At 37.3% G+C, this 13505-nt stretch overlaps 1 protein-coding gene across 2 annotated transcripts in view; it reads left to right on the top strand.

Annotated features, from left to right (window-relative positions):
* The window catches only part of LOC136245998 (uncharacterized), a 220963-nt gene extending 208353 nt beyond the window's left edge, over positions 1-12610 (top strand). The window contains exons 9-13 of one of the 2 annotated variants that reach the window (XM_066037454.1): positions 5561-5683; positions 6885-6978; positions 7263-7306; positions 10568-10690; positions 12367-12610. In XM_066037454.1, the coding sequence (XP_065893526.1) occupies positions 5561-5617 (57 nt within the window). In that variant the 3' untranslated portion in view covers positions 5618-5683; positions 6885-6978; positions 7263-7306; positions 10568-10690; positions 12367-12610. The other variant, XM_066037455.1, reaches the window with a different exon arrangement.
* The last annotated feature ends 895 nt before the right edge of the window (positions 12611-13505 follow it).

Genomic DNA, 13505 nt, shown 5'->3' with positions numbered 1-13505 from the left:
GAGTTGCACCAGACCTTTTTTTTCCCACCCAATATACGAAAAAAAGTGGTCTGGCCACGCGAGACTAAGTGAGTCATGTTGACAGCTAAAAGCTGCATGCCACTGAAGCCTCTAGATAGATCTGCAACCATAGTCAAAGTCTTGAGTGGCTGAAATTTCGCTTTGACCCGTGACTAAGAGTTGTTTTCAATCTTTGACCGGTAACTTAATGAAGGTATTTCAGAACTTTTCGATTGTGTGTTGGAAAGTTTTACCCTTGACCGTTGACTTGGCACGGATTTAGTGGCCTTGACCTTTGAATTAGACTTTGACCATGCTTGCAGATCTACCTACAGTGAGTGCCTGTATGTCACCCCCTTGTAGTCTCATATGGCTAGACCACTTTCTCTTTGTAAGAGAAACATACAGTCTGGCAACTTGAGGCTAACCTCTATAGGGAGTGTCACACTGTAGATAGATCTGCTTCTATGGTCAAGTATTGACTGGCTGAAATTTCACATTGAACTGGAAGTCACAAAACCATATACGTAATTAATGACTTCCTTGTTTAGGCAATAATTTTTAAAAAAAAGTGATCTTTGAAAAAGTGATCACTGTTTATATGTCATATACTTGTAGTACTTAATGGAAGGAATTCAATTGGATTGAACTGCTAAAGTAGCTGAACTGATGTTAGGACAGTTAGACCAGCGACTAGCAGAGATCAGAACTTGTCAGGATCCTACCCATCAGTGTTAGTGACCTGTATACTAGTCTGTATACTACTCTGTATATTAGTATACTAGTCTGTATACTACCTTGTGTACTAGTATACTAGTCTGTATACTACCCAGTTTTAGTATTATGTAATGTCTATACAGTATGGGTGAATATAGGTTGGGATGACCTTCATTCTCTGATAGGACAGAAAGGATTTGTTTTGGGACATTCTGTAATATCAAAGAACAAAATAGGACAAAGGGATTTGTCTGGGCAATCCTAGACATTTATGCACACTGTTACTTCTACAGATATTCAGTTACTATTGACCAGTCACACAACAAACTGGCAACAGAACATCTTACAACACTGGCTGGACCACTGCAATATGGGATATACGTACTGATGAAACCCGGAACGGAATGGAATCAATCGGGGGCCCGCCAAGTTTTAAACAGATCGTGCACTGTTTCCAACTGTCACACAATAACTAGAATTGTGTTAGAATTAGTTTGCTTCTGTTTATAGGCATGCTAGTAATCGTTTGCTCGAAAGTTCTATTAAATACCCGCCACGTGGCAAGTTGTGTGAATAAAATCCATCCAGTTTAGGTTAATCCTGATGTAGAAGTACTTCCTTACCATTCTAAAAGGTAAACTACTGTAGTATTTTCATGTTGTAGCAGTATTCAAGCCTTTTAAGTACAATTGTCGCTGGTTTCTGAAGCGACTATAATTCTACCATTATTGGCAGTGATTTACGAGAGTTAGCAAACTGCAGTATGTTATATTAACAGTGCTTACAAAAAAATAGTTTAGCAGCTTAGCTAAATGATCGTTGTTCAGCTTAGACGATTGTACAACACATTCTTGCAGTGGGCATTAAATAGAACCTTCAAGCAAATGACTTCTAGCATGTCTATAGCAGAAACAAACCAATTCTAGCACAATTCTAGGCATTGTGGAAAAGTTGGAAACAGTGCACAATCTGTTTTGGCGTGCACCCAGATTGATTCCGTTCCGTTCCATTCCGGCTTTCATCAGTACCCTGGAATACAGTGGGTGCTCATTTTCCTTGACTTTCGTTTGTGAGACTTGGTAGTGGGCTACTAGTCTTTCTAAAAGTGAATTTGTCTACTAAACACATAGTTTAGCTGTACATGTGTGGTTTTCCCTGAACAGTAATGTTTGCTGACCTCATGCCTACTTAGGCTTTGCTTTTGTGTGTGTGTGTGTGTGTGTGTGTATGTACTCCCCTCCCTCAAGCTCATGTTATATTACTGTGTCCCATGTCTACATGTATGTGTGTCTGACTGTGTCACTTGAACAGCATATTTTAGTGATGGTGTACAAGGGGATATCAACAATTGGATATCAACAATTGGTTGGCCAGTTGTGAAAGCAGTAGACACCTAAAGGCTATTCATGCATTTGGTTGTGATGGCTTAATTGTATATGTGTTATCTGTAGTGTAAAGATGATCAGTGTTGTGTGTTTGTCAAAACCTGTTTGACCTTATTATACTAACTCAACATGCTGTGTGTGCATTATTCAGGATAATAAATTTTTTAATGTGGTGCACACATCTCCTGCATACAAGCGCAGCCAATGTATGTAGAAGTATTCACCAATGGTTTGTTTACTATTGGAGTACTTCCAATCTTACTTTCCAGTTCAATTGTCATTTCATTTGTTCCTTAGAAAACTAATAACACAGGTGTGGGGGTATAAGTGCAAATCATAATTTTAGTGAGTATAAAGGTATTCAAAATATTTTCTTATCCCATCTTTCAAAACTACAATACCACTCATCTCTAACACTAGTTATTTTAGGATGTGACCAGCTTGTGAATGACCTGGTTAGTTTATTGTGTGTCTGTGTATACACGTATTTACAAATTTATTGTGCATTTGTGTTTGTTTTCGTTCAGGAGGCAAAGGTGGATTGGTTGAAATTGTGTTTTAAGTGAGCTAAATTCTTCAACACAAACTACTTCACTATATTTCTTGTTCATAGGATCTTCAGTCATCTTGTGGATGTCATGCCAACCAATCCAGTGGATACTAAGCCAACCAAGAGGTTACATGACTAGTAATTGATTGTTACTATATTTAGTACCTAATTTCCATATTTGGTAATGTAGTTACAGAAAATTGAAACAGATAATGTGAACTTGTCTTTTCGCCTGTAGCTGTCGTTCAACTGATGATGTTGCTAATGACAACAAGTAGTAATGGTGTGGGATTTAGAAATGTGTTGTGATATGTGAAAACTTAGTGGGAATTTTGAAGTACATATTATACACTAACTGGTTTGCTATAGTGTGTCATGTAGCCAAGGAAACTTGGAAACTTGAGTTGAGTCAAAATAGGAATTTGTGGTTTAAATTTCCACCCCATCGATCCCTTCCTATTTTGTTACTTTTTATAGCGATTCCTAATTAATTTTTTTATTCCACTACAGTGGCATAGCAGTGGCATAGCCAGACTTTTATGTTGACCAGGGCTACAGGTAAAATTCATCACCATAGGGTACCCTGTTGTATATTGATAGGCACTTAACAGTGTGCAAAGCACACTATGCAAAATGTAAAGCATTTTGCCTTCTAGGGGGGTCTGGGGGCATGCCCCCCAGGGAAATTTTGAAATTTTAGATGCTCTCAGATGCAATTTGCATCAAAAATTGCTCATTTGAAGTGGTATTTTGGATGCAGGAGTTAGTAGATGATTGAGGAAAATTGAGATGTCATAGTGGCTATGTATAGCAGCTAAAAGGAGCCATTAATTTTCATATGCAACTTAGCAACTGTGTGCAGTGCATTTACGCTAGTTTCAAATTATTTCCTGAGTATACAAGTAGCTATACAGCATTAAGCCATTAAGCCTTGATCTATGCATATTTTTTTACAAGCTTAATTAATGCTGCATGTAGTTATTATAGGTATGAATATTTTACTTTTGAGTCCGTCAGAGTAAGATAATCTATAGCTGTACTTAGAGTAGACTATATAATTAGAAGCATGGATTACTGATATACATGTACACTTTAAATGGAAGAAGTTCAGGTGTAGCTAGCTGCAATTGTTGCAGCTGCCAAGCTATCACGACTGGATGGCAGCCCCTTTAAACTAATTCATTGAGCCCTTGCAGTACATCACTGATGTTTATCTTTCTGGCAACCAAGAAGGGTACGCTGGTTGGAATTCCTGTTTTGACATAATTATCGAACTAGTAACTCACGTGATTACGGACTGTTTATAGATTTGATTTCAAGCTTGTGTATAGCGTTGTATACCACAGGATTAGTAAAGGGACTGACTGTGGTAACTATATAGATAGTTTAGTTCATCAACTTAATTGTACAATTATACTATGAATATGATTTAGCTGTAGGGCTTTATCTTCAGTTACCTGGGCTAATTCCTCAATTACCAGGGCTTAGCCCGGGTGTGGCTACGCCTCTGTTCCACTAGTTAACAGAGGTAAACAAAGTAGCTACAAAAATAAACAAATTATTAAGCCAAAACAGAATAGAACAGTGAATATAATGTGGGTTGTTTGGGCCCATGAAACAACCAACTTTTACATGAATAACTTTATTAGATCAACTATTCCTACGATAGTGGGTTCATAATAGGCTGAAACTAATACTGCAAATACTCAACTACTCATTAAGGATTTTGGTACTGGGATAGTAAAATTAGTACTTGTTAAGGTCACATGACACATGACCCAGCTCACATGATGCATTTGCCATCGGAATGACACAGGCAATGAAGGCTACAGTGTTTGATTGGCCCTGCACAATCACTGCAACAGTGTTTGATTCTTGTCAGGAACACTAACATCAATACTTTAATACAGTGTGTGTGTTTATCATTGTTGTTACTTGAAAAATGGATAAAAGTAACAAGATGTGTCATAAGTCCTTGAACTTTTTGATTTTGTTTTCAGATGGAAACACCCCTAACTGGTCAGTTTCTTCTTGTCAAATATGCCATTACACATGCAAAGCCATACAAGATCATATTCAGAGTAGGTTTTCTGCTGTGCGCTGCTTGTTGCTAATAAAATCTGTTCTCTTATTAAACTCAGTATAGGCCAGGAAGCTTCATCTGTGCTGAAGACTTTGTTGCAAGATGGTTTTTCGCTCCATTATTATTGTACATGGGCGGGTTACCCAAGATAATAGAGCAGTCACGTAAATACTTTAATAATGCAGTCAAGTGTATCTGATAACACATTGCACTGAATTTGACAGCTATTAAAAACATTAGTAGTGTAAATTCTAGCTCATATTAGGAGACTCTGTATGTACATTGTAATTTAATCAGTTTCATGTGTGTACTGAAACATTGACTACATTACTATGCATATTCAAAATTACTATCAATAGAACAAATCCATTATTGGATTAATAAAAAGTACACAAACTAGATGAATAAAAAATTGAAAGTTTTAATGGGAGAATTAGAGATTGCCAAAACAAGTCATGAAACAAGAAGGGATCACTGGGTGGTAATGTAAACCATTCAAATTGATGGAGGATGTAACTAAAATCTATGGCAGAGTCAAAATAGGAATTTGTGGTTTACATTACCACCCCAGCGATCCCTTCTTGTTTCATGGCTTTTTTCAGCGATCCATATTCACCTTTTAAAATTTTTTTATTCATCTAGTTTATGTACATAGAGTGGTTAGTTACATGGTGCATGTACATAAATGAAGTGTATTCTGTCCCAGTGGAACCTGACTTGATGTGTCTAAGCAAGTGGTTGATAATTATATAAAGACAGGTTTCACTATACAGGAAGACATTGTCTCAATACTTCATATGTTTGTTTACAATTATTCCACTATAGACCACTCCCAGTCAGGAGCAGTTATTGTCAGCTTGTCATTGTATACTGAGTACCTGATGATTAGTGGGGATCACCAGACTACTACAGCGGATCATGTGATCTCAATATTACATATTATACCAAGTTAGTTTTGTGCTCTTTATAAGCACTACCTGTACCTGAATTGAAGACACTGGGTAAAACACAGTGGGTAGAACCACCAGATCTGAGGACCAGATCATGTGTACTACGAAGCACTAACTAATTGTTGATCACTGTTACTGTTGACTATCATGACTGCCACACATCATCAAGTCGTAATTACTCCATAATGACAGCGTTTTACGAATAGTGTATTGTAAATAGCAAACTAAGTAGAACTGTATTGAGATGCTCCTTACTCTAATTTTTGTACAGAGACTATTCAGCTCACGTTAAATATCTTCAGTACTTGTGTAATATCATTACATGTACACATGGGCTTGTCTTGTTCAAGATGCAAATTTTATAGAAAAAAAATTTAGAAGTTGCAAATTGCTGTTACTTGGTACAAAACTAGTGTTGCACCAATAATCAGTTGGAAAATGTGTAAGCCAATATTAGCTAAGTGTAGGTTATTGCACAAATCCAGGTACAATAATCACCGAGGGCAAAGCCCGAGATTATGTGCCATTCCAAAGGTCTCTAATAGCGAAGATACCGTGGATTTGGGCAATAACCAATTTAGACTATATATGGTTCGTGCTGCTCTGGTCACTGCCAATAATGGCAGCTTCCTGATTGAATTAGTGTTAAAACAACTCACTGGTAGGCTTCCTAGATGAATACGATCATCTCTATTATCCAGTGATGTTTTCTTCACACACTAGCGATGATTTCTGATGGCTGTTGTGACTGGAATCCAGCAAAACATGTGACGCACGTGACAAATAATTTTGTCACAGGTATCTAACCAGTTTAGATACCTACCCCCGGGTATCTATTGGATTTTAAATATCTAATTAACGACCAAACTTCAAAGCATACTATGCGTACCATAGTCTATTGGTAATGAAGGAGAAATACTTACCCGATTAGCCAAAACCGACAATCAATCAGTACGATGGCAATGAACGTGTGACAGTGAACGCAGTGGTATTATGTTGTAATTGTTTTATAACTGTTTAGGCTTGCTTGTCTGCAAAAAAAAGTTGTTGCAAGGCTATAGCAGGCTGTGTATATTTATTTGCCACCCATGCAATTATTCAATTCCCTGTTCAAATAATTATTTAGTATGTGTACAAGTAGTTCTGTATGATAGTGTAGTTGATGTTTCAAATGTGATGTTGATCTTCTGATATTGTAGGACACTCTCATGTACATTATGTGAATGTGGTACTACAAATTTCACCTGATAAACTACCTCAGTGTTCCCTACCAGTATTGTTATCACTTTACAAGTGAGAGTACCATGTGTGTGTGTGTGTGTGTGTGTGCGTGCATGCATGTGTGTGTGCGTGCATCTTCGTGCTCACATGTGTGTTTACAACAAGTATTAAAGTTTTGTTGTATCTATGTGTACCTTTTTGTGTGCAATGTACTATGTGCTCACAACAATCATGTAACTGCAATTGTTAATAGATCACTTGTTACTGTTGATAGTTCACTTGTTACAACACATGACATGTATTTGTACTATTGACCAGTGTAAACATGTTGTAATCATCTTCCTCCATGTTCACAGGTATGTAATAGACAAGACATCAGTTCTCCAGATGGATTATCATTGTAAGAACATTTTAGTGTATGTTCTATTAGAGTATTTTATTGCTACAGGTACTTGTATTGTTGTATTATGTGCAATGTCAAACAATGAGAAAAATCAAACCCTTAGCCTTAGCCATTATCAAGTTATGCTTCTCTGAAGGCATCGGTCACTCAGGCAGTTAGGCAGTCAGTCAGTGAGTAGAAATGCCACCAAATAAATCTTTTTTAAATTGTAACAACAGGTCGTACCAGGAGCTCATCGAGTCCGTAGGACGAGGGAGCATGTAACTCCGCATACTCACAACGTAAACAGCAAAATTCAAACATGGCGGACATTTCTTAACATAGTATATTCCTTATATAGTAGAAGTTGTATCGTAGGGTAAAGAATTACGTAATAATCATGCCACAAATATGCAGCACCTGGATTAATTCGTGAAAGAAAGAGATGGCAAGGAAGGAAACGTCGAGGAAAGGGCTTAACTAACGGAGTGAAATAGTGACAAGATTGGAGATTGCTAGAAAGCATTCTTGCTTACCGCGTGACGTAAGTGGGCCGGCTATCAGTCCACGGCGGCAGCACAGAGTTATCTGCAGTAAATACTGAAGGAATCGAGTTTCATCGCTCACTGCTGGAGCAAGAAGACTACAGTATTGTGCCAGTAGTAACGGGTTTAGCGAGCATGCGCGGTATGTGTTTATCCTTATACGGTTACTGTTTAAATTACTATTAATAAATTGCGACGCCATGTTTGAATTTTGCCGTTTACGGAGTTACATGCTCCCTCGTCCTACGGACTCGATGAGCTCCTGGTCGTACTAAAGGCACTTTTGCACTAGGTTATACCTAACCATGCACAATAAAGGTATTGTAAAGTAGCTGGTTTCCAGTCATTTTTTTAAAATTTTTTTTTGCAAGAAAGTGCAAACCTCCATGATCCTTAATATACAGTTGTTTTTTGAGGGGGTGGTGGCCTCAAACCTGGGATTGATAATCGGAGTCTTAAGCTCCAAGAGAGCATGAAGGCGGAATTTGCCTGCCTCTTCCGAGGGGTGTGGCTTTATTGGAATCTAAGAGAGGCTTCGTGGGTTGTGACTCAGGAATGATGTCGAAGTTAAGGTCCATCAATAACTCTTCCTCCAATGTTATGTCATTGATGTCAAATAATTTGCTAGCTCATCCTACTTTGGGAGTGAAAGTGTAAAGACACTTTGTTCTGGAGGGATGGTAGTGTGTGTGTGTGTGACGATATTGAACTACACAATATATCATATTGAGGTAAATTATGGAGCCACAATAATATCATCTAAACAATATAATCGCTGATATCACCTATATTGCCTAATTACATCTGGCTAGTGGTTGTGTTTCTTGCATTTGCTATATACCTACAAGGAAAGGTAATTTGATTATGGGCAAATTCCAGCTGTTGTCTGGCACCATTTCACATTCTATGATATAATATGATGTTATGTTATGTTACTAGTCTCACTGCTTGACAAATTTAATTATACTTATCAATATTTAATCATATTGTGAATATGAACTTGTCAATATATCAAATAGCATCATTTTCAGTATTGCCCAGGACTAGTGTGTGCATGTGTGTGAATTGAGTGTTTAATTTTTGTGTATTTCAATGTATATTTCTGTGTAAAGATTTAGTGGAAGCTAATTAAAGTCTATGCAAGTACACAGAAAAAATTGGAATTTTCAACTAGAGTAGGGACCATAACACATTGACAAAAAGTATTGAAACAAGCTGGAGTAGTGCACGATATTAAATCACAGTAAAACAATAAGAAGTGTTATATCCCTACTGTGCATTTCCATTATGGTATCTTGAGCACAGTAGGGATATAACACTTCTGTGCACTACTCCAGCTTGTTTCAGTACTTTTCATCAATGTGTTATGGTCCCTACTCTAGTTGAAAATTCCAATTTTTTCTGTGTACTTGTTTGTTAACTTTTTTTGTAAATAAATTATTATGACTGGTGAACCCACGTATACCACATCTGAAATGGCACCGCACGCCCCAATTATCGTCTGAAAAGTGAAGTATCCATTACGCTTCGTTGTCAGCTATGTTCAACCCGTTACGCAGCATTTTGAATCAAGAACTGTTCGAAAAGTACCTCTGTAATCCATGCATACCGAAAGAAAGAAATGGTGCCGCGCGTCCCAGTTATATCAATTATTGACTGAAAAGTGAAGTATCCATTACACTTCGTTGTCGGCTATGTTCAACCAGTTACAAAGCAGTACAAATCAAGAACTGCTTGAAAAGCACCTCTGATATCAAAATAGCCACTATGACAAATACGGACGATTTCCGTTACGAAGGGAAGCCATCACATGTTATCGTCAAATTGACACTTTTTGCTGTCAGCAAAGATGAATGGGATACAAAGGAGGACACTGGTAAGTCCATGAAGAATGCATTGTATGTACGTACTGCGGTATGCCAGAAGGCACCTATTGGGCCGAAGCGATGTCGAACAGTGAAAACATCAAGCCTGTAGCCTTAGCCGTTATCGAGTTACACTTGTCTGAAGGCATCGGTCAGTTACTCAGTCAGTCAGTAGAAAATTCCATTAAATAAATTATTTTTAAAATTTCGTAGCAACTTGTTGAAAGCATTTTGGGTTGATCTGAAAGCTTGTTTGGGCTTAGTTTCACCTAACCAATACTGCCTCATCATTGTCAGGGGAAAATTGAGGCTGTTTTTGGGTGATATTTTGTGGGCCACGCCTACTCCTTTGTGGTACCTGCTATACAGTAACTATCATACTGTATGATGACAGAAGTGGCCATCAAGCTGCTTAGGGAACGTGAGACTGTGACATCGTAAAATTTTGATATAGACATCTAAGGAGAGGGAACTTATGAACTACTGCTCAGATGTGGTGAGAGTTAACAAGGGGAAATTCTTGGGGAATTTTAGTGATGTGGAGACTACTGAAATTGATAATCAGGGCACTGATCCATGGCCCCATTTGAAACAAACTTTAAAATTAGCACACATGGATCCACCTTGATAATCGGGGCACTTGTTCATGGTCCTATATGTATTAGTGTAGACCTCTGAAATCAGAACACGGACAACTTGATAACACTACAGTATTGTTTAATCTCAAGATGTATATTATTCTATATAGTTCCATTGTAGTGCTGTCATGTCCTTGTCAGCACATTGTTTTTTTTTCACTTAACTGTTTACATATGGCAATGTCAGAATTGTTATAAACAATGAGTGCACTATACTTTTCATTAATATAGCTAGACTTATGAGAACTCTTCCTAGTGCTAAAGGAATGCATTGAAACTATGTAACACCAGATGATGATGTGTGACAAGGTTCAGAGATGGAGCAAAACTCAACCTAGACATGTCACTGCCAAGGTATGATATCTTTATATTTAATTAATGGGCCCTTTTAATTAAACCACCTTGTAATAGTGAACATGTTGAGTAGGCTCTACACTTAACCCTAAAACCCGCACGTGCCGATATATCAGTGTTTTTTATAAAGCTTGAAATACGCACAATTATTACTATTGGATGAATGCGTGATGGGTTGTAAACCGGCAGTATATGAAGCTTGTCTAACTACATTAGTCCAAAAACCACTTAGCACTGGAAAATATATATTTATTGGGTTACTTAGACAACGATGAATAGTCGTTGTAACAACATTTACTCACTTGTTACATATGATGCACTGAAGATTGATGTCTGGTTTCCCCTACCTCGTGAACGCATGGTCTGGTAGCCATTTTTAAAAATGTGTGACTCACGTGAGCTTTATATGCCGTGATTCTCCAATGAATGATGAAGCTACTAGTGTTTATTTGATACAGTGAACTGGGACAGAGTTATGGTCCATTTCTGAAGGTATGCAATGGCATGCTTGTTTTAATTGTGTACACGTTGTTTCTTGGCATTCTGGCCTCATGCTTTTATCAAAGGGTAAATCCCTAGGTACCATTTTATTCCTTATTACATCACGAATATAATGGCAAAAATTGTGTAGCAGTATCTTTCTTAATTCAATAGCTACAAGGTTTTGTTTGAGCCGATTTATCGGCGTATGTGTTTTAAGTGCATTGTTCCTAAAAATTACATGCGGGTTTAAGGGTTAACTAAGCATACTTGAATAAGACCACCTCATTGTAGTGCATGACCATGTCAAGTAGACCCCAGAGAGAAAAGAGTACTTCAAGACCTCATTAATAAGGCCACCTGATCATGTCAAGTAGGTCCCAACCTATAGCGGTTTGGTTGTCCGTGACTACGTTGCCAATGGAATTTGAGCAGCAAATATGCATTCTACAAAGAGTCAACTTCATTGGCTATTGCTGCAGATGTGCAATGTAGTTGTGGACAATCATCCTAAAGATCATTTGTGACCAGTTGAATAAAAGTGGTTTTTTTTTGGGAGGTGGGGTTGGCAAAATTCTATTATTACTATTGAAATAAACTGAGTAAAAAAGTATGCATGTCTCATGAAAATTTTGTGCACGATTTAATTGCTTTGAAATGCAGCTGAAATCAAAAAAGTCTGGACTTGCCTGTTCAGGAAGCATAAGAAAATCTGTGTCATGTTCATTCAGTTAGGTATGTGATTATTAGTAAATTACAGGTGCTTAATTAATTGATCATACTGTAACTCATGTCATGGCTGAAACAAGCTATAAGATGGGACTAGGCTCAATCTGTTCATAAACTAGCAAATCCATCAAGGTATATATATAGTGCTTTTTCTATTTTTTTTGTGTACACTAAACATAAGGCTATTCTAACAAAGAAATGACAATGGTAATTTTATTCTACTGCATCATAAATAACCACCCAAACTAACTCCAAGACTATGGCTAAAACTTAGGCTGTCCACTCCTTTGTTACTATCAATAACAGAAGCAGTAAAATGGAATTTGAGGAATGTATGAAAATGATAGACTGATCAGCTGGTCACATTTTAGTGACCATACCACAGACGTACTTCATAAGTTTGGTCCCAAATGTGGTTTCACTACTCATTGTAACAGTGGGTTTATGTACACAACTATATTTCCCAGCTCAGAAGACAAGACACCACCATGAAGTGCTGAGACTCTCCAACTACCAGTTCACTCTTCATTACCTCAACTGGAAGGGACTCTGTGCAATTTTTAGTTTGACACTCTCATTTTTATGCTATAAACTCTTGGTTGTATGCACATGGTATCCATTAATGTACAAAAGAACTATAACACTGTACCACACAGAATTATCATAATCTCATAAACCCTTTTAATATGACACTAATATAATATTTTAATTTGTTTCAAGTTTGAAAGCTTTGGATACTTCAAGTGTTCTTCTCTTGTTGTTGTTATAGCCATTCATTTCATACAGATTCATGTGTGAAAAGTCATGACGTCTCCATTTCACCTGTACACTAATACCTAACCATCAGGAATCCACTGGAACACTAAATTAAGTACAAGGAAAATTATCTACTGCTGACACAAGTTGTGTACATACCTCTTAGGGGTGGGTGATACCTAACAATATAATGCCTCGGTATTGATGTGCTTTAATACTAATATAAGTACCTACAGTACTAGTGTTGTACCGATAACCAGATCGGTTATCGGAAAAACCATATATCGGCTGTGTTTTTTGTATATCGGTATCAGATTGGCACCACGATTTAAAAAGCAACAGATACAGATATATGTATATATTTGGAAATACATGTTCATATGCATCAAATGATGTTTACAAATGCATTGAGTTGCATTTTCAATATTGTTATTACTACTTCTGTGTACTGTCAGCTGTTGTTGTAGCAATGCTACCACTATATAAACAAGCTAAATTGGTCCTTCGCGATCAAACTACTAGTAAAACTTGCTACAAAATAGACATGTTGTGCTATATCGGATCAGCTACATTTATTGGCTTGAAAATATTATCCGATATCGGTTATCGGAATATCGACAAAATCTCATATCGGTGCAACACTAGTACCTATGCTTGCAAGTCAAGCTGTACAAAATGTTTACAAGGTAAAATGAGGCCATGGCAAAGTTTGGCATTAATTTATCTACATTGTCAATTTCAGTTGTATGTTCAGTACTGAATATCACTTATTCCAGGAATATTGGTATTACATGAACCCTTAGTACCTGCTCTGAAAAGTAACTACAATGTATGGCACATTACATATAGT

The sequence above is a fragment of the Dysidea avara genome, chromosome 15 (assembly GCF_963678975.1).
Source record: "Dysidea avara chromosome 15, odDysAvar1.4, whole genome shotgun sequence".
NCBI lineage: Eukaryota > Metazoa > Porifera > Demospongiae > Dictyoceratida > Dysideidae > Dysidea > Dysidea avara.
The sequence above is the reverse complement of the archived record's forward strand: the minus strand, read 5'-3'. Positions and strand labels throughout refer to the sequence as shown.